Genomic DNA, 24,909 nt, shown 5'->3' with positions numbered 1-24,909 from the left:
CATTCCCTGCCCAGTGTTTGCAACAGTGCAGAAACTAAGCAGTACGCCGACCACCAGCACAAAATGACCACAACTTCAAACTCCATACCACTGGCCGATAAGAAGGCCACTAGACACCCAAAGCACGTCCCCCCCGGCAGCGATCTGTGGGTTATCAGCTGGCCCCACTTACCGACGGACTACCACTAGCGTTCAGCAGGAAATTGGCGGTGTGGGCGGCCATGGGCGGCTGGTCAGGAATGCTTCGATGGCCCAGGGCCATTCCCACGATCGCGGTCATGTGCGTTTCTGTACCAAAAACGTGGATCGGAATTCCAGTGGTCTTTCCTGCAGATAGGCAACACACGGGCTGAGTAACAAGGAACCAGGCAACAAAAACCAAAACGACAAACAACGAGAACCGCAAGTGTCGTAGTTATATCGCATAGAAACAGGCACTTCGGCCCATCGACTCTGTTCGGCCATTCCATCATGGCTGATTTACTATCCCTCTCAACCCCATTTCTGCTGCCTTCTCCCTGTGCCTCTGACACCCTGACTGACCAGGAACCTGTCAACCTCCGCTTTAAATACACCCAAATGACTTGGCCTTCATAGCCGCCTGTGGCAATGAATTTCGTAGGTTCACCACACTCTGGCTAAAGAAATTCCTCCTCATCTCTGCTATTAAAGGACATTCTACTGTTCTGAAGCTGGGCCTTCTGGTCCTAGACTCCCCCACTACAGGAAACATCCTCTCCACATCCACTCTATCTGTGTCCTCCGATCCTAGACCCCCACCACTATGGGAAACATGCTCTCCACATCCACTCTATCTGTGTCCTCTGGTCCTAGACTCCCCCCACTATAGGAAATATCCTCTCCACATCCACTCTATCTGTGTCCTCTGGTCCTAAGCTCCCCCACTATAGGGAACATCCTCTCCACATCCACTCTATCTGTGTCCTCTGGTCCTAGACTCCCCCACTATAGGAAACATCCTCTCCACATCCACTCTATCTGTGTCCTCTGGTCCTAGACTCCCCCACTATAGGAAACACCCTTTCCACATCCATTCTATCTAGGCCTTTCAATATTCGATAGGTTTCAATAAGAAACCTCCCCCCCCCCAATTCTTCTAAACTCCAGCGAGTCCAGACCCAGAGCCATCAAACGCACTTCATAATTAACCCTTTCATTCCCAGGATCGTTCTCGTGAACCCCCTCTGGACCCTCTCCAATGCCAGCACATCCTTACCTGGATCTGGGGCGCCCGAAACTGCTCACGATACCCCGGGTGCAGTCTGACCGGTGCCTTATAAAGCCTCAGTATTACTTCCTTGCTTTTATATCCTAGTCCTCTGGAAATGAATGCTAACATTGCATTTGCCTTCCTCAGCACAGGCTCAACCTGCAAGTTAACCTTTAGGGCAGGGGTTCCCACCCTTTTCCCACACCACGGACCAATACCATTAACCCAGGGGTCCGCGGAGCCCAGGGTGGGAATGCCTACGGCGAATCCCTTTGTAGCTCCGATTTCTGAATTCCCTCCCGATTTCGAAGCTGCCCAAGCTGACCAGATTGGCCCATAGCCCCCGTTAAACTCTCCTGTCCAAAGGCCTTTAAAATGCTGAAACTGTATCCCATCCCTACTAACTCCTCTGGCAGCTCACTCCACACACCCGCCCCTCTCACCGTAAAGCTACACCCAACAGTCTTAGACTCTCCTAACCGAGGGGAAAGGACTGTCATCACCCATATTACCTATGCCCCTCATGATTTTATACACCTAAGGACACTGCCCAGAAATCTGAGCTCCAGCCTATCTGCTCCTTCCTTAAGAGCCCTGCAATACCAGGAATTTCTGAGGCATCGCAGCAGTGCCTCAAATAGGCGGCATCCATCATTAAAGACCCCCACCACCCTCTCCTCATCACTACCATCAGGGAGGAGGTACAGGAGCCTGAAGACACACACTCAATGATTCAGGAACAGCTTCTTCCCCTCTGCCATCAGGGAGGAGGTACAGGATCCTGAAGACACACACTCAACGATTCAGGAACAGCTTCTTCCCCTCTGCCATCAGGGAGGAGGTACAGGAGCCTGAAAACACACACTCAATGATTCAGGAACAGCTTCTTCCCCTCTGCCATCAGGGAGGAGGTACAGGAGCCTGAAGACACACACTCAGTGATTCAGGAACAGCTTCTTCCCCTCTGCCATCAGGGAGGAGGTACAGGAGCCTGAAGACACACACTCAATGATTCAGGAACAGCTTCTTCCCCTCTGCCATCAGGGAGGAGATACAGGAGCCTGAAGACACTCACTCAACAATTCAGGAACAGCTTCTTCCCCTCTGCCATCAGGGAGGAGGTACAGGAGCCTGAAGACACTCACTCAACAATTCAGGAACAGCTTCTTCCCCTCTGCCATCAGGGAGGAGGTACAGGAGCCTGAAGACACTCACTCAACAATTCAGGAACAGCTTCTTCCCCTCTGCCATCAGGGAGGAGGTACAGGAGCCTGAAGACACACACTCAGCGATTCAGGAACAGCTTCTTCCCCTCTGCCATCAGGGAGGAGGTACAGGAGCCTGAAGACACACACTCAATGATTCAGGAACAGCTTCTTCCCCTCCGCCATCAGATTTCTGAATCGACATTGAACCAGTGAACACTACCTCACTACATTTTTTTAGTTCAATTTTTGTACTATTTATTTATTTAAGTGAACAAATAAGTGTCTGTATGTGAATGGGGGGGGAAGAGAGAGAGAAGGAGGGAGGGGAGAGGGGGGAGGAGAGGGGGGGAGGAGAGGAGGGGAGAGGGGGAGGGGGGAGAGAGGGGAGAGAGGGGGGAGAGAGGGGGGAGAGAGGGGGGAGAGAGGGGGGAGAGAGGGGGGAGAGAGGGGGGAGAGAGGGGGGAGAGAGGGGGGAGAGAGGAGGGGAGAGGGGGAGAGAGGGGGAGAGAGGGGAGAGAGGGGGGAGAGAGGGGGGAGAGAGAGAGGGAGGGTGAGAGAGAGAGGGGGGGAGAGAGATATTGATTGATTAGGGGTACTTGCAGACACATCATACAACAGGCTGTCGTTGGTTTCCTTTTGAGGGAGAATCATGCCTGACAAATCTGCTGGAATGCTTTGAAGAAATAACAGAGGATAGACAAAGGGGAATCGGTGGATGTTGCGTACGTGGATTTTCAGAAGACCTTTGACAAGGTACCGCACATGAGGCTGCTTAACGAGCTGCCGGGATGCTTGCGAAATTTTATTAACTCTGTTTACCTTCAAATATTTGTTCGTCTTATCAACCCCAGAATGGACGGGTAATTTATTCCAACAACTGGGGAACCTCACACAACTGTCTCCTCTTTGCAAAACCAGCCAGACTTTCTAATGAACTTCGGTTGGAGACCATTCAAGTTTAATTGTCACTCGGCCACATACACGAATGCAGCCGATCAAACCAGCGTTCCTCGAAGGCCAGGGCACAAAACGCGGTCACACACACAGCACCAGATACGTACAGCACGTATAACTGTGACGGCGGTAAACTCACACAGTCGCACAAAGTAATGACACGGCCCAGGTCCCCGAGCGTCACCGCCTGAAGATAGACGGAGCGCGGAGCCACGTTTCCGCAAGAACAAGCACGCAGCAGTTCCCCATCTCACGCCGGTGAACACAACCCAGCCCCTCCTTGCGCTGAGGGCAGCACCAAACCAACGTGCCGCCATCTTACCTCACGTATACTGCAAAACCTGCGGACAAGGCTACTCACCGACTTCGCCCATGACACGGAGTCCCTCTTGATAATTGGGTCCGCCCCTCCTGACAAAAATGGAGACGTTGTGATTCTGCAGGGGGGTCTGGTAGTCTTTGATCGCACGTACTATGCCCTGGGGAAGGAATTTACAGATAAACAGGCAGAACCTCAAGGTTATCTACATCTCCACACAAACCTTGCTCCAAGCAACAGACACCAAACACTGGAGCAGCTCGAGGTCGGGCACCATCGATGGGGGTGTTTCCAACCTTTTATTTTTGATATTTGAGACAGATGCTTACCAGAATAACAGATACCAAGATTAAGGAAAGCATTTTTGTTGGTCCACAAATCAAACAGGTCATCAACGACAGGCAATTCAAAGAACTTCTCGTGGGACCGGAGAAATTCGCATGGAAGGCATTCAAGGACATTGCTGAAAATTTTCCTGGCAACTACAGAGCACCAAACTACATGCAGCTGGTTGATAACATGCTTCAAGCACACAAATCCATGAAGTACAACATGTCACCAAAGGTTCATTTTCCGCATTCCCATTTAGACTTCTTCCCTGCAAATCTTGGCGCTGTCAGTGACAAACATGGTGAAAGGTTTCACCAAGACATTGTGGTCATGGAGAAACAGTATCAGGGCAACTGGAATCCATCAGTGCTGGCTGATTATTGTTGGACACTTAAGCGAGAAGCCTTAGACACTGAGTTATAAACGAAAATCGCCAACAAAACATTTTTAGCTGAGTTGAACTACTGCAAAGCGTCAGCGCCATGATGCAATTAAACAATTATCTGTGCTCAGCTTGAAACAGTCTATCAGACAAAAAGGTAATTTCTGAGGAAGCAACACTTTTGAAAAAAAGATTGCTGTCCAGCATAACCAACCGATTCTGCTCCCTCGCTGATCTTGGCATCATAGTAAACCTGCTAAGGGTTAATCCCACGATCCTGTGCGAGTAACTATCTGCAGTATTTATATTTATTGTTTTTTTGAATCTTATTGTGTTTATTTTTGTGCTGCATCGGATCCGGAGTAACAATTATCTCGTTCCCCTTTACACTGGAAGCGGTGCTCAACGAACTTTGAACATCAGCATCAAGAACCTTAGCAGCTGGAGACCGAGAGATGACATTACCTTAAACGTTGCTGCTACGTTTGTGAAGTTGGCGATACTCCCTCCGATAATTAGGATTTTTCCTGAACAGAGCAGAAAACAGTTAACTCAGACAAGATACAGAGGAGATGTCTGGGGTAAGTTTTCTTTTATACAGACAGTGAGTGGTGAGTGTGTGGAATGGGCTGCCGGCGACGGTGGTGGAGGAGGATACGATAGGGTCTTTAAAGAGGCTCCTGGATAGGTACATGGAGCTCAGAAAAATAAAGGGCCAAGGGTAACCCGAGGTAATTTCTAAGGTATGGACATGTTCGGCACAGCTTTGTGTGCTGAAGGGCCTGTATTGTGCTGTAGGTTTTCTGTGTTTCTAAGATGCAGGGGTCAAAAGAAAAACAGCAGAAAATTTATACAGCCATGAGTGTTCCCAAATGTGCAGGAAACATTTCAGCAGGGATAACTTCACTCAAAACTGAACTGATTCCACAACCTAAGGGCTCACTTTCAAGGACTCCACAACTCACGTCTCAGTATTATTTACTTCTTGTTTTTTTTTGTATATTTGTAGAGTTTGTCTTTGTTTGCACATTGGTTGTTTGTCAGTCTTTGTGCATAGTTTTTCGTTGGCTCTGTCGTCTATCCCAGTTCAGAGCAAATTTATTATCAAAGTATGTAGATGCCACCATATACAATCCCAAGATTCATTTTCTTGCGGGTATGACCAATGAATCCACAGAATAACAACCACGCAGCACACTTACAAAATGCTGGAAGAACTCATCAGGCCGGGCAGCATCTGCGGAAAAGAGTAAAATGTCGACGTTTCGGGCCGAGACCCTTCGGCAGGACTGGAGAAAAGAATACGCTGAGGGGTAGATTTAAAAGGTGGGGCGGGGGGAGGAAGGGAGGGTAAGAGAGAAACACAAGGCGATAGGTGAAACCGGGAGGGGGAGGGATGAAGTGAAGAGTTGGGAAGTTAATCGGTGACAGGGCTGGAGAAGAGGGAATCTAACAGGGGAAGACAGAAGGCCATGGAAGAAAGATTAAGAGAGGGGAAGCACCAGAGGGAGGCGATGGGCAGCCAAGGAGATAAGGTGAGAGAGGGAAAAGGGGGTGGGAAATGGAGAAGGGGGTGGGAAATGGAGAAAGGGGATGGCAAATGGAGAAGGGGATGGCAAATGGAGAAGGGTATAGGGGTGGTGGGGGTTATTATTGGAAGTTCGAGAAGTCGAAGTTCATGCCATCAGGTTGGAGGCTACCCCAGAAGGAATATAAGGTGTTGTTTCTCCAACCTGAGTGTGGCCTCATCATGCCAAGGAGAAACCAAACAGAGCGGTGCAGTAGACTTTGCAAAACTTTTACCAAATACTGATAATGACAGTGGCCAAGTAGGTGTCAGAGGAGAGGCTGGTCAGCCTACTTTCGGTCGTCTGTGATTTGGAAGCAGCGGGGTTAAAGAGGCAAAGGTCAATGGAGACAACAGGAATTCTGCAGATGCTGAAAATTCAAGCAACACACATAAAAGTTGCTGGTGAACGCAGCAGGCCAGTCAGCATCTCTAGGAAGAGGTACAGTCGACGTTTCAGGCCGAGACCCTTCGTCAGGACTAACTGAAGGAAGAGTGAGTAAGAGATTTGAAAGTGGGAGGGGGAGGGGGAGATCCAAAATGATAGGAGAAGACAGGAGGGGGAGGGATGGAGCCAAGAGCTGGACAGGTGATTGGCAAAAGGGATATGAGAGGATCATGGGACAGGAGGCCCAGGGAGAAAGAAAAGGGGGAGGGGGAAAAACCCAGAGGATGGGCAAGGGGTATAGTGAGAGGGACAGAGGGAGAAAAAGGAGAGAGAAAAAAAGAATGTGTGTATATAAATAAATAACGGATGGGATACGAGGGGGAGGAGGGGCATTAGCAGAAGTTTGAGAAGTCAATGTTCATGCCAGCAGGTTGGGGGCTACCCAGACAGTGGCCACAAATTTTAATTCCACATCCCATTCCTATTCTGATATGTCTATCCATGGCCTCCTCTACTGTAATGATGAAGCCACACTCAGGTTGGAGGAACAACACCTTATATTCCGTCTGGGTAGCCTCCAACCTTTTCTCCCTCTGTCCCTCTCACTATACCTCTTGCCCATCCTCTGGGCTTCCCCCCGTCCCCCTTTTCCTTCTCCCTAGGCCTCCTATCCCGTGATCCTCTCATATCCCCTTTGTCAATCACCTGTCCAGCTCTTGGCTCCATCCCTCCCCCTCCTGTCTTCTCCTATCATTTCGGATCTCCCCCTCCCCCTCTCAAATCTCTTACTAGCTCTTTCAGTTAGTCGTGACAAAGGGTCTCAGCCTGAAACGTCGACTGTACCTCTTCCTAGAGATGCTGCCTGGCCTGCTGCGTTCACCAGCAACTTTGATGAAGGTCAAGGGAGAGTGTTTTGCTGTTCTTAGCACATGAATCGTGCCCATCAGGGTAAAAACTTGAGAAAGGTTTAGTGCATTTGTCGCGTGTACATCGAGACATCAAAACACACGGTGTGCAGGAGCCACGTACCTGTCCGCTAACCACGCGGTGCGTTTATTACGTTTAGTATCGTCGCTGTTCCTCTCCACGGCTTGTGGCGCATCAGGCGGCCTTTTAGCATTTTTGCCCGTGTGATTTTTTTTTTAAAAAACGGGGCCGAGTTGCCGGCCGGACGCTCAACCCGGCACGGATGGAAAGCGTGCAAGGAGCCGGCCGGATCGGAACCCGGGAACCGCTCGCCTCGGGGAAGTCACCGCGCCACCGGCCGGCGTGTTTATTATGGTAGTTCGCTCCTGGCGCCAACGCGGCGCACCCGCATCTTACTAATCCCAGCCGGCATGCCAACGTAGTTCATGCCACCCCCCCCCCAAACCCCTAACCGGTGCGTCCCTGGAACGTGGGAGGAGACCCACGCGGTCACGCGGACTCCTGAGGGAGAACGGCAGGAACCAAACCCCGATCGGTGATCGCCAAGCAATTACCCCGACTGCTACAGGACCGTCCTGCCCACAGCTGGTCACCTATCGTTTAAAAGGCAGCGGGGAAAATGCGATGGGGAGCAACGCAGAAGAGTGGAGAGGGTTATGCTGTCGTCGGAACACACAAACAAATTATATTCATCAGAAATAAAACTTCTGAAAAATAATATGTGTGTATTGTAATGGGGAGGGGAGCAAAGCTAAGCTTATAAGACACTGTAGCAGAATTAGGATGTTCGGCCCATCTACCATCCTATCATGGTCGATTTACTATCCGTCTCAACCCCATTCTCCTGCCCGTTCCCTGTGACCTTTGACGCTCTGACTTATCAATCTCCACTTTAGATATACCCAATGACCTGGTCTTCACAGCTGATTGTAGCAATGAATTCCACATATTCACCACCCACTGGCAAAGGGAATTCCCCCTCGCCTCTTGTTCTGAGGTGGTGCCCTCTGGTCTTGTCGTCTCGAGAGTCGACGATTTTGTTGCCACATTCGAGTGTGTTGACGACACCTCTTGTCGTTGGCCAAATCAAAGACGGTGACGAATCAGCATACAGGAGGGAGATTGATAATCTGGCTGAGTGGTGTCATGACAACAACCTCTCACTCAATGTCAGCAAGGCTAAGGAGCTGACTATTGACTTCAGGAGGAGGGGGGAGCTGGAGGCCCAAGACCCAGTCCTCATTGCGGGGCGGGGGGGGAAATCAGAGGTGGAGGGGGTTAAATTCCTCATTGTTAAAACTCTGGTAAGGCCACACTTGGAGTATGTGCCCAGTTCTGGTCGCCTCACTATAGGAAGGATGTGGAAGCATTGGAAAGGGTACAGAGGAGATTTACCAGGATGCTGCCTGGTTTAGAGAGTATGCATTATGATCAGAGATTAAGGGAGCTAGGGCTTCACTCTCTGGAGAGAAGGAGGATGAGAGGAGACATGATAGAGGTGTACAAGATAATAAGAGGAATAGATAGAGTGGATAGCCAGCGCCTCTTCCCCAGGGCACCACCGCTCAATACAAGAGGACATGGCTTTAAGGTAAGGGGTGGGAAGTTCAAGGGGGATATTAGAGGAAGGTTTTTTACTCAGAGAGTGGTTGGTGCGTGGAATGCACTGCCTGAGTCAGTGGTGGAGGCAGATACACTAGTGAAGTTTAAGAGACTACTAGACAGGTATATGGAGGAATTTAAGGTGGGGGGTTGTATGGGAGGCAGGGTTTAAGGGCGGGCACAACATTGTGGGCCGAAGGGCCTGTACTGTGCTGTACTGTGTTATCATTTCGGAGGACCTTTCCTGGGCCTAGCACGCAAGTGCAGTTACGAAGGAAGCCTGGCAGCACCTCCACTCTCTCAGGAGTTTCAGTGTGACATCTAAAACTTTGACAAGTAGATGTGTGGTGGAGAGTACAATGACTGGCTGCATCACAGCCTGGAATGGAAACACCAACGCCCTTGAATGGAAAATCCACAAGAAGTAGTGGATACGGCCCAGTCCATCACGGGTAAAGCCGGAGGAAACCAGCACCTATCATCAGGGACCCCGACCACTGCTCTCTTCTCACTGCTGCCATCAGGAAGAGGGTACAGGAGCCTCAGGGCTCACACCACCAGGTTCAGGAACAGTTATTACCCCTTAACCATCAGGAAGGAGGTACAGGAGCCTCAGGACCCACACCACCAGGTTCAGGAACAGTTATTACCCCCTCAACCATCAGGAAGGAGGTACAGGAGCCTCAGGACCCACACCACCAGGTTCAGGAACAGTTATTACCCCTCAACCAGCAGGAAGGAGGTACAGGAGCCTCAGGACCCACACCACCAGGTTCAGGAACAGTTATTACCCCTCAACTATCAGGAAGGAGGTACAGGAGCCTCAGGACCCACACCACCAGGCTCAGGAACAGTTATTACCCCTCAACCACCAGGCTCTTGAATCAGGGATAATTTACCTCACCCCATCATTGAAATGTCCCTAGAACCCATGGACTCACTTTCAAGGACTCTTCATCTCAAGTTCTCGATATTTATTGCTTATTTATTTATTACTATCACTTCTTTCTTTTCGTATCTGCAGAGTTTGTTGTCTTCCGCCCTCTGGTTGAACGCCCGAGCTGGTGCGGTCTATCACTGATTCTGTTACGGTTATTAGTCCATAGATTTGTTGAGTATGCCCGCAAGAATCTCAGGGTTGTGAGTGTGGCGACGTACATGTACTCTGAAATCAATTTACTTTGACCTTTGGGGTTATAGGTGATGAAGTGACCTTCGCTAAGGCTATGTGAAATTTCGTTATTTAGTGCTCGAACGAAGCGGTGGAGCACTGGAGGGGGGCAAAGCCATCACGTCACAGAACCAGGCTTGCTTTAGACAGTACCTCCTTTGTCCGGGGGTGGGGGGAGGTAGGGGTGCCCTTCCCCAGTGGCCTCACCTTCGGGATGCTGCTCCCTCGTCATGAGGGACAGAATGGTCTTGGCGTAGTCGTAGGTCTGCTGTTCGCTCGGGGCGCCAGAGTACTCGCCGTAGTTCGCCAGCTCGTTCACCCCGCCAAGGTCACAGATCGTGTCGCTACAACCGGGGGGGGCGCAGAGGGAAACAAAACACATCTCAGACGTGCACAGACAATAGAGAGTAATGAAAAAAAACAGCCTGGTAACTGAAGGAGCAAAGATTTTCACGGCAGAACCACTCCTCCCCTTCCCTGTGGTAGTCAAATCCAGATAAAGTCACCCAGAGACCATACAAGTACAAACTCTTTATTCAAAGCACCCGGGTCTTACTCAGTTAGCCACTCAAACAGGAACAGTCTGAGACTGTTCCCCTTACAGAATGAATATAGTCATTCAGATACCCCCACACATACCAAGCTGGAGACAGACTTATCTGTTGCTTGACAGTACCGAGAGACAAATTACAGAATAGGTTTCAAGGCCTCATACACAAAACAGGCGAGAGTGGTCTTATCTCTGTGCATGACTGCACAAAGAAACGAAGACCTTGAAACACTGTCTTAACTCCCGAGAAGAAATACGGCTCAGCATGGCTTAGCACATTTGTTAATCATCAGCGGTTTCTTTCAGAAAAACAGCCTGCAATGGTTAATTGACTGTGTTAACCCTTTTACGTACTTTATCATCTCAGTTCAAGCATGAGCTCCCTCTGCACGAGCTGCCTCACAAGATGCTCACAGTTGTTCAAAATACTTTCAGAACTCACCAGCAACAGTCTTTCTGAGCAAAAAAAAAACACACCAAACAAACTATGGCTCCCTAAAACAACACACACACACGCACAAAATGCAGGAGTGAGTCGGCTGGTCAGGCAACCTCTACAGTCGAAGTTTTGGGATTCGGGTGAGGGTAAGAGGAAGGAGGACGAAGGGGGAAGTGGATAGGTGAATCCGGGTGGGTGGGGTGAAGTGAGAAGCTTGGGCGATGATAGGGAGAGGAGGTAACGGACTGGATGGGGGGGGGAGGGGGTCTGATAGAGGAGAGGAGAGCGGGGCATGGGGGAAAAGGGGAAGGGGGAGGGGAACCTGGGGAAGCTGATAGGCAGGTGAAGGGAAAAGGTAAATGACATCTCCCCCCGTCCCCCCACCCTCCGTCCTTTCCAGTTCAGGTGAAGGGGCCTTGGCCGGAAACGTTGGCTGTTCATCCATTTCCGTAGATGCTGCCTGACCTGCTGAGCTCCTCCAGCATTTTGTGTGCGCGTGTTGCTTCAGGGAATCACCGTCATCAGTGGATACTGAAAGCGTTCTGAAGAATCTTGGGACACAAGAGGTGCCGGGAAACCCACAGGCCCACAGAAACCGCCAGAGGAGTGACCGCCAGCGGTACGATTTAGTGGGAGCTACCGAGGCTCCGCAATTTGCGCCCCGGGTTCAGCGCGATAGGCGGTGGGCCGTACCTGTACACAACTGATGCACCTCCTCCAGCCACCATGGTCCAGATCCGGCCCTTGGGGTTGAGAATAGTCAGCTTCAGACTGGCCCCGCTCTTCGCATCAAGATCAGCGATGTAAGCTTCCTGCGAAGGGCAATAGATCCACAATGGTGACCTTAAACTCATCTCCACGAGACACAGGAGCAGAATTCGGCCCATTGACCTTGCTCCGCCATTCCATCATGGCTGATTTATTTTCCCTCTCGACCCCATTCTCCTGCATTCTCCCTGTAACCAATCGAGAACCTATCACCCTCCGCTTTAGTATACCCAAATGACTTGGCCACCACAGCTGCCAGTGCCAACCAATTCCAAAGATTCACCACCCTCCAGCTAAAGAAATTCCGCCCCATCTCCGTTCTAAAGGGACGTCCCTCAATTCTGAGGCTGTGCCCTCTGGTCCTGGATAGGAAATGTCCTCTCCAAGGCCACTCTATCAAGGACTTTCAGTGTTCCAGAGGTTTCGAGGAGGTAAAGGATTAGAAACCATTAGGAAGCAGCAATCTAGCTGTTGGTCTAGCCCTGTTTTGTTTTTTTTTCTTGGGTTTTTTTTTCTTTTTTTCTTTTGGGGTTTTTTTTGTTTATATATCTTTTTTCTTTTTATTTCTTTTTTAATGTTTAATCTTATTATGAGTTTGGAAGTCTTTTATATCTATGTTACTTAAAATTCATTTTATATATGCTGATGAACATTTTTCCAATCTCTTTGTACCAACTTTGTTATTGAGTTTATAATTTTGAAAAATTAATAAAAGGATTTAAAAAGAAAGAAAGGAAACAGCAATCTATTTCACTCTAGGGAAACGTGGGGCCACTTGGCGTACCTTTATACTTTATTGTTGCCAAACAATTGATACTAGAACGTACAATCATCACAGCGATATTTGATTCTGCGCTTCCCGCTCCCTGGATTACAAATCGATAGTAAATATTAAAAATTTAAATTATAAATCATAAACAGAAAATAGAAAAATGGGAAGTAAGGCAGTGCAAACAAAACTGAGAGGCAGGTCCGGATATTTGGAGGGTACGGCCCAGATCCGGGTCAGGATCCGTTCAGCAGTCTTATCACAGTTGGAAAGAAGCTGTTCCCAAATCTGGCCGTACGAGTCTTCAAGCTCCTGAGCCTTCTCCCGGAGGGAAGAGGGATGAAAAGTGTGTTGGCTGGGTGGGTCGTGTCCTTGATTATCCTGGCAGCACTGCTCCGACAGCGTGCGGTGTAAAGTGAGTCCAAGGACGGAAGATTGGCTTGTGTGATGTGCTGGGCTGTGTTCACGATTTTCTGCAGCTTCTTCCGGTCTTGGACAGGACAACTTCCATACCAGGTTGTGATGCACTCTAGAAGAATGCTTTCTATGGTGCATCTATAAAAATTAGTGAGGGTTTTAGGGGACAGGCCAAATTTCTTTAGTTTTTTTCAGGAAGTAAAGGTGCTGGTGGGCCTTCTTGGCAGTGGACTCTGCTTAGTTGGACCAAGTCAGGTCATTTGTGATACTGACCCCGAGGAACTTAAAGCTTTTGACTTGTTCCACTTGGGCACCACCGATGTAGATGGGGTCGTGCGTTCCGCTACTCCTTCTGAAGTCAACAACCAATTCCTTCGTCTTGCTGACGTTGAGGGACAGGTTATTGTCTTCGCACCATGCCACCAGGTTCTTAATTTCCTCTCTGTACTCAAACTCATCATTACCCGAGATACGGCCTACAATTACCTTGTCCGCCGGCTGCAATCCCTTGTCGACACCTGCCCTGCTTGTAACCTCACTACTGAAATGATGCAGGCCTTGTTTTTAAAAACAGAGAGACTGATATTTATTCCGAGCCCCACACCCCGCCGGTCCGAAAGTGCGTCACATCGTACTGAGTACCGTAACGACATATTCGGCTGCCGTGATTTGGCCGGTGATGCCGGCCCGAAAGAAGTGTTCCCTGTCCTGTCGCCCAGTGTCGGAAACCGCTCGTTGAAAGTAAGACGGCGAACGAAGGACAGCGCAAAGGTTGAACAAGAGTAAAAGCTACACAGAGCTCGGAGGGGGCCTCCTGCTTTCTGTGTCTCTGCTTAAAACTGGTTCCACACCCAGCATTCCGGCTGCTGTTCAAACGTCTCACCTCAGGTGCTGTTTGAGCCAGAGTACCTTCCTTTTATTTTTCCTTCTCCCGCATAGCCTCAAAGCTTGGAAAACAAAGTAGAACGCATCCTGGTGTGTGCAAGAGCGCAGAACTGACACCAGTCAAGAGTTGCAGATCACTACAGCACAGAAACAGGCTGTTCGGCCCATCCAGCCCATGTTAAACTGCTACTCTACCTAACCCACACTTGGACCACATCCCTCCATATCCCACCCATCTACGTACTTATCAAAGTTCCTTTTAGAAGTTGCAGTGGCACCCGCATCCACCACTTCCACTGGCAGCTCGTTCCACACTCTCACCGTCCTCTGAGTGAAGTTCCCCCCTCAGGTTCTCCTTAAACATTTCACCTTTCATCCTTAACCCATGACCTCTAGTCCAACTTCGGTGTGAGAAAGCCTGTGTAAAGAGTTTCTTCTTTTTTTATGTCACTGCTTAGTCTAATTAAAATGGCTTCTTTGTTATGTTATAATTGAAAGGGCTTCTTTGTTATATTAACTGCTGAGAAAGTCCTTCCCGCTAGCAGTTTGTTTGAATCGCATTACTGATAAGAAGATGTTATGAACCAGTTGGGATAGTTGTTATGTTTTTGGTGTGTCTGTAAGATATTGTATGCGCGGGGTTTTGGGGGGGAGAAGGCGGAAGAGAGAGACAGAGGATGGACCAGGTGCTGTGAGTCTGCTGACGGGGTTGGACCCCCAGCGGGGCGTTCGGCGAGGAGAGGAGACGGAGACGGACTCGTGTGGAGCGTCTGGTCGACCACCGTTGTTGGTCCCAGGGGGCGGGTCGAGGTGGTCCGAGGGGTCGCAGGGTGAAGAAGAAGGGTCCTGAGCTCCAACTGTTTGTGCACGAAGAGATTGAACTTTGATAAGTGTGGTGCCTTTGATTTTCCTTTTATATTTTATTCTCTATTAGTTATATAGTTCCAGTAATATCTATAAACTGTAAATCATTTAATCGTATCTGGTGTATTGTCTGTTATTTGGGCGGGGTGGGGTACATCACACAGCATCCACACAAACTAATTACCCAGTTTGGAGGGGCCGAGGGCTGTTTCCCTAGACAACAGCGAGCCGAGCGACCCCGAGGCTGGCCAGGGGGGCTACACCTGCTTGCATTTACCCTATCTATACCCCACATAATTTTGTCTACCCCCCCACCCCCCATTCTCCTACGCTCCAGGGAGTAAAGTCCTACCCTATTCAACCTTTCCGTATAAACTCAGGTCCTCGAGCCCCTGAACCATCCTTGTCCATTTTCTCTGCATGCTTTCAATCTTCCCTTGTCGGTCACAGGCCAGAACTGCAGAACAGAGCTTGTCCTCGGGCGGTTCAGTAATGCATTGCTCCGTAAAGCTTGCTTGCAAAAATAAGAACTCGCAGTCGCTGCTAACACCCCGTCGCACCCCCGAGGCGCACTTAAGCCCAGAATAGGCACGTCCATCACGGAAGGGGAGCCCCATTCAGCTCGCAAGAGTGGCCACTTTATCCGGGACAGCAGCGGAACCCCCCAGTGTGGTGACCTGCCGCCGCCGTCCCCAAGCGCAGGGGCCGCGTACCGGTCTGCATCGCCTTTTGTGCTGCGCGTTTATTATGGGTAATTTGCCTCGTGGGGCGGGACGTGGTGGGATCGAAGAGTGCAGTTACATAAATATGCTTCGTCCTTTGTCTGGTTAGAACAGGGGGAAACGATATTTTCTTTTGTTGACCGCTTAAGAACGCTTGGCCGAGTATGTTTAAATCTGCTAAGGCTCAAGTACATTTCAATACACTTCAACTGTCTATTTCATTGTAGTTTCATCCTTTTCTGTCGTTACAAGATTCTTTTCCTTTGCTGGTTTCTGAATAAAGGATCAAACGTACTTTCTTTGATTTACTTACTCTCTCACTGACTGTTACGCCGCTGGCGTTTAGAGCAACAATGAAGGTCCTCCATCTCTGGGGGTGTTCAGGGCTTCCTTCATTATGCCAGCAGCTTCCTCTCGGTTTTCACTGCTGTCAGCCATGCAAGTCCCGGGTGGAGACTCAGGAATACCGTCGGCACTCAGACGTAGAAGGATTCACCATTGCTGTTTCCATAACAGTTTTGTTGTTAGCTCTGAGCCGAACCCCCGAATCTGGAGGACCGGTGGACCACTCTTCAGTCTGACCTCTACCCTCTGACCTGTTTGGCATGGGTGACCCTAACAAGAGCCAAAGCTTAAAGCCCTGACTCCAGTCAACGTAGCTCTCCGGGTCACTAAGGCTTGGCTTAGTACGTTTAAGTTTGCTAATAGGCTTGGACCGTTTATTCTGGATTATCACTAGTTCCAGCATCACTGGTATTTTTACCGTTACAAGACAGTCTGTTTCTGCTGGTTGTAAAATGAAGGATCGAACATTTTTTTCCCCCCCGACTTAAAGACTTCGTTATTGTGGAGAGCTCGTCATACAGTGTCAACACACTCCCATTCCGAGTCTCTGAGCAGTTTCGGTTTGTTTTCAAAGTAACTGCCACGTCACGGTTCAGTGTGTTCTGCGTTCAGAGACGCTCTTTTGCACACCGCTGTTGTGACACCCTGGTTATTTGAGTTACGGTTGCCTTCCTGTCAGCTTGACCCAGTCTGGCTAATCTCCTCTGACCTCTCTCCTCTCTCTCATTACCAAGGCACCTTCACTCTCATGGTCACCAAGTTGGAGGCTACCACCTTCTTATTCTGACTTCTTCCCCCACCCAACCCCTTCATCTCCCGTCCTGATGAAGGGTCTTGGCCTAAAACGTCAACTTCTTATTCCTCTCCATAGATGGTGTGTGTGTGTGTCTGTGTCTGTGTGCGTGCGTCTGTGGGCATGCGTCTGTGTGCGTGTGCACGTCTGTGTCTGTATGTGTGTCTGTGTCTCTGCGTGCGTGCGTCTGTGTCTGCATGTGTGCGTCTGTGTGCATGTCTGCGTCTGTATGTGTGTCTGTGTGCGTGTGTCTGTCTGTATGTGTGTCTGTGTCTCTGCGTGCGTGCGTCTGTGTCTGCGTGTGTGTGTGCGTCTGTGTCTATATGTGTGTCTGTGTCTCTGCGTGCGTCTGTGTCTCTGTGCGTGTGTCTGTGTCTGCATGTGTGCGTCTGTGTGTGTGTGCGTCTGTGTCTATATGTGTGTCTGTGTCTCTGTGCGTGCGTGCGTCTGTGTCTCTGTGCGTGTCTCTGTGTGTCTGTCTGTCTGTCGCTTTGCTCTGGATTTCCAGCATCTGCAGAATCTCGTGTGTTCAACCCAGGAGCACAAAGAAACTTGTAATATCGTGCTTTGAATCGATGCAGAGGGGCGAGTTTGAGGTGGCACGAACAAGAGGGAAGAGGCTGTCAAGGCCACCACGACACAGGGTTTTGCTGAATGAACATTTCGCTTCCAGCTGATCTACTTCGGCAACATTTTGAGATAATTTTGTTTCTTGTCTGTAAATGAACAGCTGCCTGTGCTGGGCCAATGAAGGTCAGCCAGCCAGGGAAAACACAAACACAAAACGCTGGAGGAACTCAGCAGGCCGGGCAGCTCCTATGGAAAAGAGTCAAACGGTCGACACTTTGGGCCGAAACCCTTCATCGGGACTGGAGGAGAGAAATAAAGGAGAGGGGTCAGAGTGCAAAGGTGGGGGGAGGGGAGGAGGAAGCACAAGGTGAGAGGTGAAACGGGGAGAGGATGAGGGGTGAAACGAAGAGCTGGCGAGTTGATTGGTGAATGAGGGAAAGGGCTGGAGAAGGGAGAATCTGATGTAAGAGGATAGAAGGCCCCTCCTCCTTTACCTCTTTCACTAATCAGCTTCCCAGCTCTTTATTTCTTCCCTCCCCCTCTCCCGGTTTCACATTATCACCAACCACTTCTATTTCTTGCTCTGATTCTTCATCCCCGCACCCCAGACCTGATGAATCAGTCTGAAACGTCGACTGTACTTTTTTCCCCACAGATGCTGCCTGACCTGCTGAGTTCCTCCAGCATTTTGCGTGCACGTGCATTGCTCTGGTTTTCCAGCGTCTGCAGACTCGCTCGTCCTCGTGTCAGATAACCAGCACCACTTGAGGACCACCAGTCCGAGTGAGAATATCAGGTTGGAAGTATTGAGCCACCACTGAAGATCACACGGCAGAATGGTGATCAGTGTGACACCATTACAGCGCTAGTGACCGGGCTTCAATTCCGCTGCGTTTCTACGTTCTCCCTGTGACCGTGAGAGCTTCCTCCCACACTCCAAAGACCTCCGGGTTACCAAGTTGGTCACCGGGGTGCAACAGGGAGATGGAGGAGGTTTGGTCAGTCACTCAAGACTCCTGCAGATTTCGCCAGATGTGCCGTGGGGAGCATGCTAACCCGATGCAGCGCCGTCTGGCACGGAGGGGTCCCGGCACGGGATCGGAAAGGGCGGCAGAGGGTTGCGAACTCAGCCCCCTCCACGGAGGGCACTGGCCTCTCCAGCGTCGAGCCCCTCATCAAAAGGCGGTGCCTCAGGAAGGGGGCATCCATCATTAAGGACCCCCATCACCCAGGACACACTCTCTTCTCACCGCCTCCATCAGGAAGGAGGTACAGGAGCCTCAGGACCCACACCACCAGGTTCAGGAACAGTTATTACCCCTCAACCATCAGGAAGGAGGTACAGGAGCCTCAGGACCCACACCACCAGGTTCAGGAACAGTTATTACCCCTCAATGATCAGGAAGGAGGTACAGGAGCCTTAGGACTCATACACCAGGTTCAGGAACAGCTATTACCCCCTCAACCACCAGGAAGGAGGTACAGGAGTCCCAGGACTCTCACCACGAGATTCAAGAACAGTTAACACCCCTCAACCATCAGGTTCTTGAACAAAAGGGGATAACTTCACTTGCCCCATCATTGAAATGTTCACATAACCAATGGACTCATTTTCAAGGTCTCGTCATCTCCTGTTCTCGATATTTATTGCTTATTTATTTATTACCATTACTTCTTTCTTTTTGTATTTGCACAGTTTGTTGTCTTCCGCAGTCTGGCTGAACGCCCAAGTTGGACGGTCTTTCATTGATTCTGTTATGGTTATTATTCTATAGATTTGAGTATGCCCACAAGAAAATGGATCTCAGGGTCTGTGGACTCATTTTCAAGGATTCTTCATTTCACATTCTCGATATATGTTGCTTATTTATTTTCTACCATGACTTTTTTCTTTTCACATTTGTAAAGTTTGTTGTCTTCAGCACTCTGGTTGAACGCCCAAGTTGGACCGTCTTCCATTGATTCGGTTGTGGTTATTATACTTTTCTTTGTTGGCGTGCATGTGCGTCCGTGTGTCCGTGCATGCATCAGTGATTTTTCAGAGAGAGAGAGAGACTGTGTGTCACTCCCCACACAGACAATTTTTGCAGTATTTTTCCCTTCAGGTTACGAGGTCGAGTTGCGATCTCGACACTCAACCCGGCACGGATGGAAAGCGTCCTCGGGAGTGGATCCGCCTAGATTCGAACCCAGAAACCTCTGTTCCCGGGTCCGGCGCTGATGGTTATTATTCTATAGATCTACAGAGTATGCCTGCAAGAAAATGAATCTCAGGGTTGTATATGGTGACAAAGATGTACTTTGATAATAAAATTTACTCTGAACTTTAAACTTTTGGATTTCCTTACACAGAGATAACACATTGCAAGGAAAATGGATCAAGAGAGTGTTCAAGCTTCAAAGTAAATTGGTCATCGAAGCACACAGATGGCACCATACGCTACTCTGAGATTCACGTTCTTGTAGATGTTCACAGTACGTCAGAGAAATACAATAACATCAGTGAAAATCCTACAAAGACTGACAACCAGAAGAAGACATCAGTGCTAATAAAAAGATTCGAAGATGGAATGACTGGCTGGCAGGAGACAAAGAGTGGGAACAAACAGGGCCTTTTCTTTTTTGTTGAATTGAGAACAGGCCCTTCCGGCGCTTTGAGCTGTGCTGCCCAGCAATCCCCGATTTTAATCCCAGCCGAATCACAGGACAATTTACAATGACCAACGAACCTACTAACCTCTACTTCTTTGGACTGTGGTTGGAGTTTAGAAGAATGGGCGTGGGGTGGGGGATCTCATTGAAACCTACCGAATAGAGTGGAGGTGGAGAGGATGTTTCCTGTAGTGGGGGAGTCTAGGACCAGAGGACACAGATAGAGTGGATGTGGAGAGGATGTTTCCTGTAGTGGGGGGAGTCTAGGACCAGAGGACACAGATAGAGTGGATGTGGAGAGGATGTTTCCTATAGTAGGGGAGTCTAGGACCAGAGGGCACAGATAGAGTGGATGTGGAGAGGATGTTTCCTATAGTGGGGGAGTCTAGGACCAGAGGACACAGATAGAGTGGATGTGGAGAGGATGTTTCCTATAGTGGGGGAGTCTAGGACCAGAGGACACAGATAGAGTGGATGTGGAGAGAATGTTTCCTATAGTGGGGGAGTCTAGGACCAGAGGGCACAGATAGAGTGGATCTGGAGAGGATGTTTCCTGTAGTGGGGGAGTCTAGGACCAGAGGACACAGATAGAGTGGATGTGGAGAGAATGTTTCCTATAGTGGGGGAGTCTAGGACCAGAGGACACAGATAGAGTGGATGTGGAGAGGATGTTTCCTGTAGTGGGGGAGTCTAGGACCAGAGGACACAGATGGAGTGGATGTGGAGAGGATGTTTCCTATAGTGGGGGAGTCTAGGACCAGAGGGCACAGATGGAGTGGATGTGGAGAGGATGTTTCCTATAGTGGGGGAGTCTAGGACCAGAGGACACAGATAGAGTGGATGTGGAGAGGATGTTTCCTATAGTGGGGGAGTCTAGGACCAGAGGACACAGATAGAGTGGATGTGGAGAGGATGTTTCCTATAGTGGGGGGAGTCTAGGACCAGAGGACACAGATAGAGTGGATGTGGAGAGGATGTTTCCTATAGTGGGGGAGTCTAGGACCAGAGGACACAGATAGAGTGGATGTGGAGAGGATGTTTCCTATAGTGGGGGGAGTCTAGGACCAGAGGACACAGATAGAGTGGATGTGGAGAGGATGTTTCCTATAGTGGGGGAGTCTAGGACCAGAGGGCACAGATGAGTGGATGTGGAGCGGATGTTTCCTATTGTAGGGGGGTCTAGGACCAGAGGACACAGGTAGAGTGGATGTGGAGAGGATGTTTCCTATAGTGGGGGAGTCTAGGACCAGAGGACACAGATAGAGTGCATGTGGAGAGAATGTTTCCTGTAGTGAGGGAGCCTAGGACCAGAGGACACAGATAGAGTGGATGCGGACAGTATGTTTCCTATGGGGGGGAAGAGTCTACGACCAGAGGACACAGATAGAGTGGATGTGGAGAGGATGTTTCCTATGGGGGGGAGAGTCTACGACCAGAGGACACTGCCTCAAAATAGAGGAACATCCCTTTAGAACAGAGATAAGGAGGAATTTCTTCAGCCAGAACTCTGTGGAATTCAGACGGCCGTGGAGGAGGCCAAGTCATTGGGTAGATTAAAGCGAAGGTTCATAGGATCTCGATTCGTCAGGGTGTCAAGGGTTACAGGGAGAAGACAGGAGAATGGGGGTTGAGGGGGAAAATAAATCAGCCACGATGGAATGGAGGAGCAGGCCCGATGAGCCGAATGGTCTATTTCTGCTCCAGCGTTAATCTTGGGGTTGTAAATGGTGACAATTACGTATTTTGACAATAACTTTACTTTGAATTTTGATTCTGAATTGAGCAGCGAGGGCTGACAGGGCCAGAAGCTTCCGTTCCTATGCTACATCTATAAATAAAATTCACCCACACGCGATTCTAACTGGCTGGCGGACAGCACACCAGGAGATCTCATCTCACTGGCCGATCCTTTACCACGACATCAGAAGGAGGCGTTGCTGGCCATCTCGTTCAGGGAGACAACCATCTTATCTAAAAGTTATCAGGAGGCCTGATAAACTTGTTTCCTGAGTGGTTTTGCACACTGACACTTCATGCCGAAAACTGCAAGTCTGGTTCTCTGGCGGGACCGACAGTGGGGTGGGTTTGGGGTGCTGCATGGCCTCAGATCCGGCGCAAATTGGGCCCCCGCAACGCGGGGCTGCCTGTTGCAGCTGCCTGGGGGACGGCAGGCTGGAGGGGGACATCAAACTACTCCCCTCCACCCCCATTGTTAGCGATGCTCTCCACTGAAGGCCTGATGGAAGACGAGCTGGATCGTAATTAGCAGACCATCGTGGGCTTGTCCCTTTCCGATGACATCCCACGCGCCATCGATCTTCAGGGCTTGGGCTCGCTGTGCGACTGCCTGATTACTGCTTTCGTAATTACGGGTGCAGAGCCTGAGCGCCAGTATCCCAGTATCGCGCTTTGCGCCTTGTCCCCCCCCCTTCCCCAAACCTCCACCACCCCACCGTCGCCTCCCAGAGGAACGCTGCCTTGTTTGCCTGTTATATACATGGGTAGGGGTGGTGAGGAGGAGATACGTCTCTGCCATAGGAGGTGTAAGGTGTTCCCTCCCTCTGCTAACCTGCAGGTCACCCTTGGGCAAGGTGGAACACCTGCTCAGCATCTCCCCCCGACACCCATCCCTTCCTATCACGGTCACGTGAATTGGTCATATGAATAGCTGGTGCAGATCACAAGTCCCAGTTAATTATTTCGGCTTCCAGCCCTTCGAGCCTCACCGCCCACCGACCCGCCATTTAATTGCCCCAGCCTAATTGCGGGACAATACACAATGGCCAATCGGTAGGTCACTGGAACATAGAATAGTACACATTGTTGTTCCGACCCTCAAACCCTGCCTCCCACATAACCCCCCACCTTAAATTCCTCCATATACCTGTCTAGTAGTCTCTTAAACTTCACTAGTGTATCTGCCTCCACCACTGACTCAGGCAGTGCATTCCACGCACCAACCACTCTCTGAGTAAAAAACCTTCCTCTAATATCCCCCTTGAACTTCCCACCCCTTACCTTAAAGCCATGTCCTCTTGTATTGAGCAGTGGTGCCCTGGGGAAGAGGCGCTGGCTATCCACTCTATCTATTCCTCTTATTATCTTGTACACCTCTATCATGTCTCCCCTCATCCTCCTTCTCTCCAAAGAGTAAAGCCCTAGCTCCCTTAATCTCTGATCATAATCCATACTCTCTAAACCAGGCAGCATCCTGGTTAATCCCCTCTGTACCCTTTCCAATGCTGTTCCACATCCTTCCTGTAGTGAGGCGACCAGAACTGGACACAGTACTCCAAGTGTTGCCTAACCAGAGTTTTATAGATCTGCATCATTACATCGCGAATGTGGGGGCAAACCGGAGCATCCAGGAGGAGGGGGGGGAACCACCCGGTCACGGGGAGGGGACGTAGAACCCCTCGCGGGCTGCGGCAGGGAGTCGAACCCGGGCCGCCGGCACCGTAGTGCGCTGCGGTACCGCGTCGCCTTGTTAACGAGGGGGGGTCGGAGGAGGAGGAGGAGGATGCCCAGGCTGGTTCAAGCTGCCGGTCACTCTCCTCTCAGACACTGCTGACCTCCTGGGATTTCCGTGCACTACAGTCTCCAGAGAAGGCATTCCCAGCCCGGGATCTGCTGACCCCTCGGTTAACGGTCGGGGTCCACGGCATAAAATACCTGATCCTGACTATGACCATCACTGGAAACAACGACACTGAACGATCCGTGTTCTGCCTCTAGAGGCGCTGTTCCTTTTCTACAAACCTCACTTCCTGTTTTTTACATCACTTCCTGCGCGGGCTAACTTGGATTTCCACTTGCAGCAAACACGGTAGAAAGTCGTCCATCTCCCTCCACTCTTTACTTGCTCTTGAAACAGTGATATCTGAGATTCTTAAGCTTTCTCAGTATTGGTAACCATTCAGTAGATATCCTTTGGAGCACACTGAATTGAATTGACTTAATTACTTACATCCTTCAAATGCATGAGGAGTAAAGATCTTTACATTACGTCTCTGTTCAAATCTGCAATGTGCAATTATGGTAATTTATAATAAATATTATGTACAACAGGACAGTCAATATAACACAGAAATACAGTTGTGTCAGCGTGAATTAATCAGTCTGATGGCCTGGTGGAAGAAGCTGTCCTGGAGCCTGTTGGTCCTGGCTTTTATGCTGCGGTATTGTTTCCCGGATGGTAGCAGCTGGAACAGTTTTTGGTTGGGGTGACTCGGGTCCCCAGTAATCCCTCGGGCCCTCTTTACACACCTGTCTCTGTAAATGTCCTGAATAGTGGGAAGTTCACATCTACAGATGCGCTGGGCTGTCCGCACCACTCTCTGCAGAGCCCTGCGATTGAAGGAGGTACAGTTCCCGTACCAGGCAGTGATGCAGCCAGTCAGGATATTCTCAGTTGTGCCCCTGTAGAAAGTTCTTAGGATTTGGGGGCCCATACCAAACTTCCTCAACCATCTGAGGTGAAAGAGGCACTGTTGTGCCTTTTCACCACCCAGCCGGTATGTACAGACCACGTGAGATCCTCGGTGATGTGTATACCGAGGAACTTGAAGCTGTTCACCCTCTCAACCCCAGATCCATCGATGTCAATAGGCGTTATCCTGTCTCCATTCCCCCTCTAGTCCACAACCAGCTCCTTTGTTTTTGTGACATTGAGGGAGAGGTTGTTTTCTCGACACCACTGTCTGTGTCAGAGTGATGATTTCTTCTCTGTAGGCTGCCTCATTACTATTTGAGATTCGGCCAATCAGTGTAGTGTCGTCAGCAAACAAAGCTGATTGGCAGTGTGAAATGTAAGGAGGATGTTATGAGAATGCAGGGTGACTTGGACAGGCTGGGTGAGTGGGCAGATGCATGGCAGATGCAGTTTAATGTGGATGAATGTGAGATTATCCACTTTGGTGGTAAGAACAGGAAGGCAGATTATTATCTAAATGGAGTCAAGTTAGGAAAAGGGGAAGCACAACAAGATCTAGGTGTTCTTGTACATCAGTCACTGAAAGCAAGCATGCAAGTACAGCAGGCAGTGAAGAAAGCTAAT

General features: G+C 49.8%; 1 protein-coding gene across 1 annotated transcript in view; it reads right to left on the bottom strand.

Moving 5' to 3' along the window:
• aclya (ATP citrate lyase a) overlaps positions 1-24,909 on the bottom strand; it is a 204,334-nt gene that overhangs the window by 89,977 nt on the left and 89,448 nt on the right. Inside the window, exons 8-12 of the mRNA XM_063038010.1 lie at positions 11,762-11,876; positions 10,287-10,423; positions 4,890-4,951; positions 3,755-3,872; positions 173-327 (exon numbers count right to left, since the gene is read on the bottom strand). Coding sequence (XP_062894080.1) covers positions 173-327; positions 3,755-3,872; positions 4,890-4,951; positions 10,287-10,423; positions 11,762-11,876 — 587 coding nt within the window. The remainder of the gene's footprint in view (positions 1-172; positions 328-3,754; positions 3,873-4,889; positions 4,952-10,286; positions 10,424-11,761; positions 11,877-24,909) is intronic.

The sequence above is a fragment of the Mobula hypostoma genome, chromosome X1 (genome assembly GCF_963921235.1).
Source record: "Mobula hypostoma chromosome X1, sMobHyp1.1, whole genome shotgun sequence".
Taxonomy (NCBI): Eukaryota; Metazoa; Chordata; class Chondrichthyes; order Myliobatiformes; family Myliobatidae; genus Mobula; species Mobula hypostoma.
The sequence above is the reverse complement of the archived record's forward strand: the minus strand, read 5'-3'. Positions and strand labels throughout refer to the sequence as shown.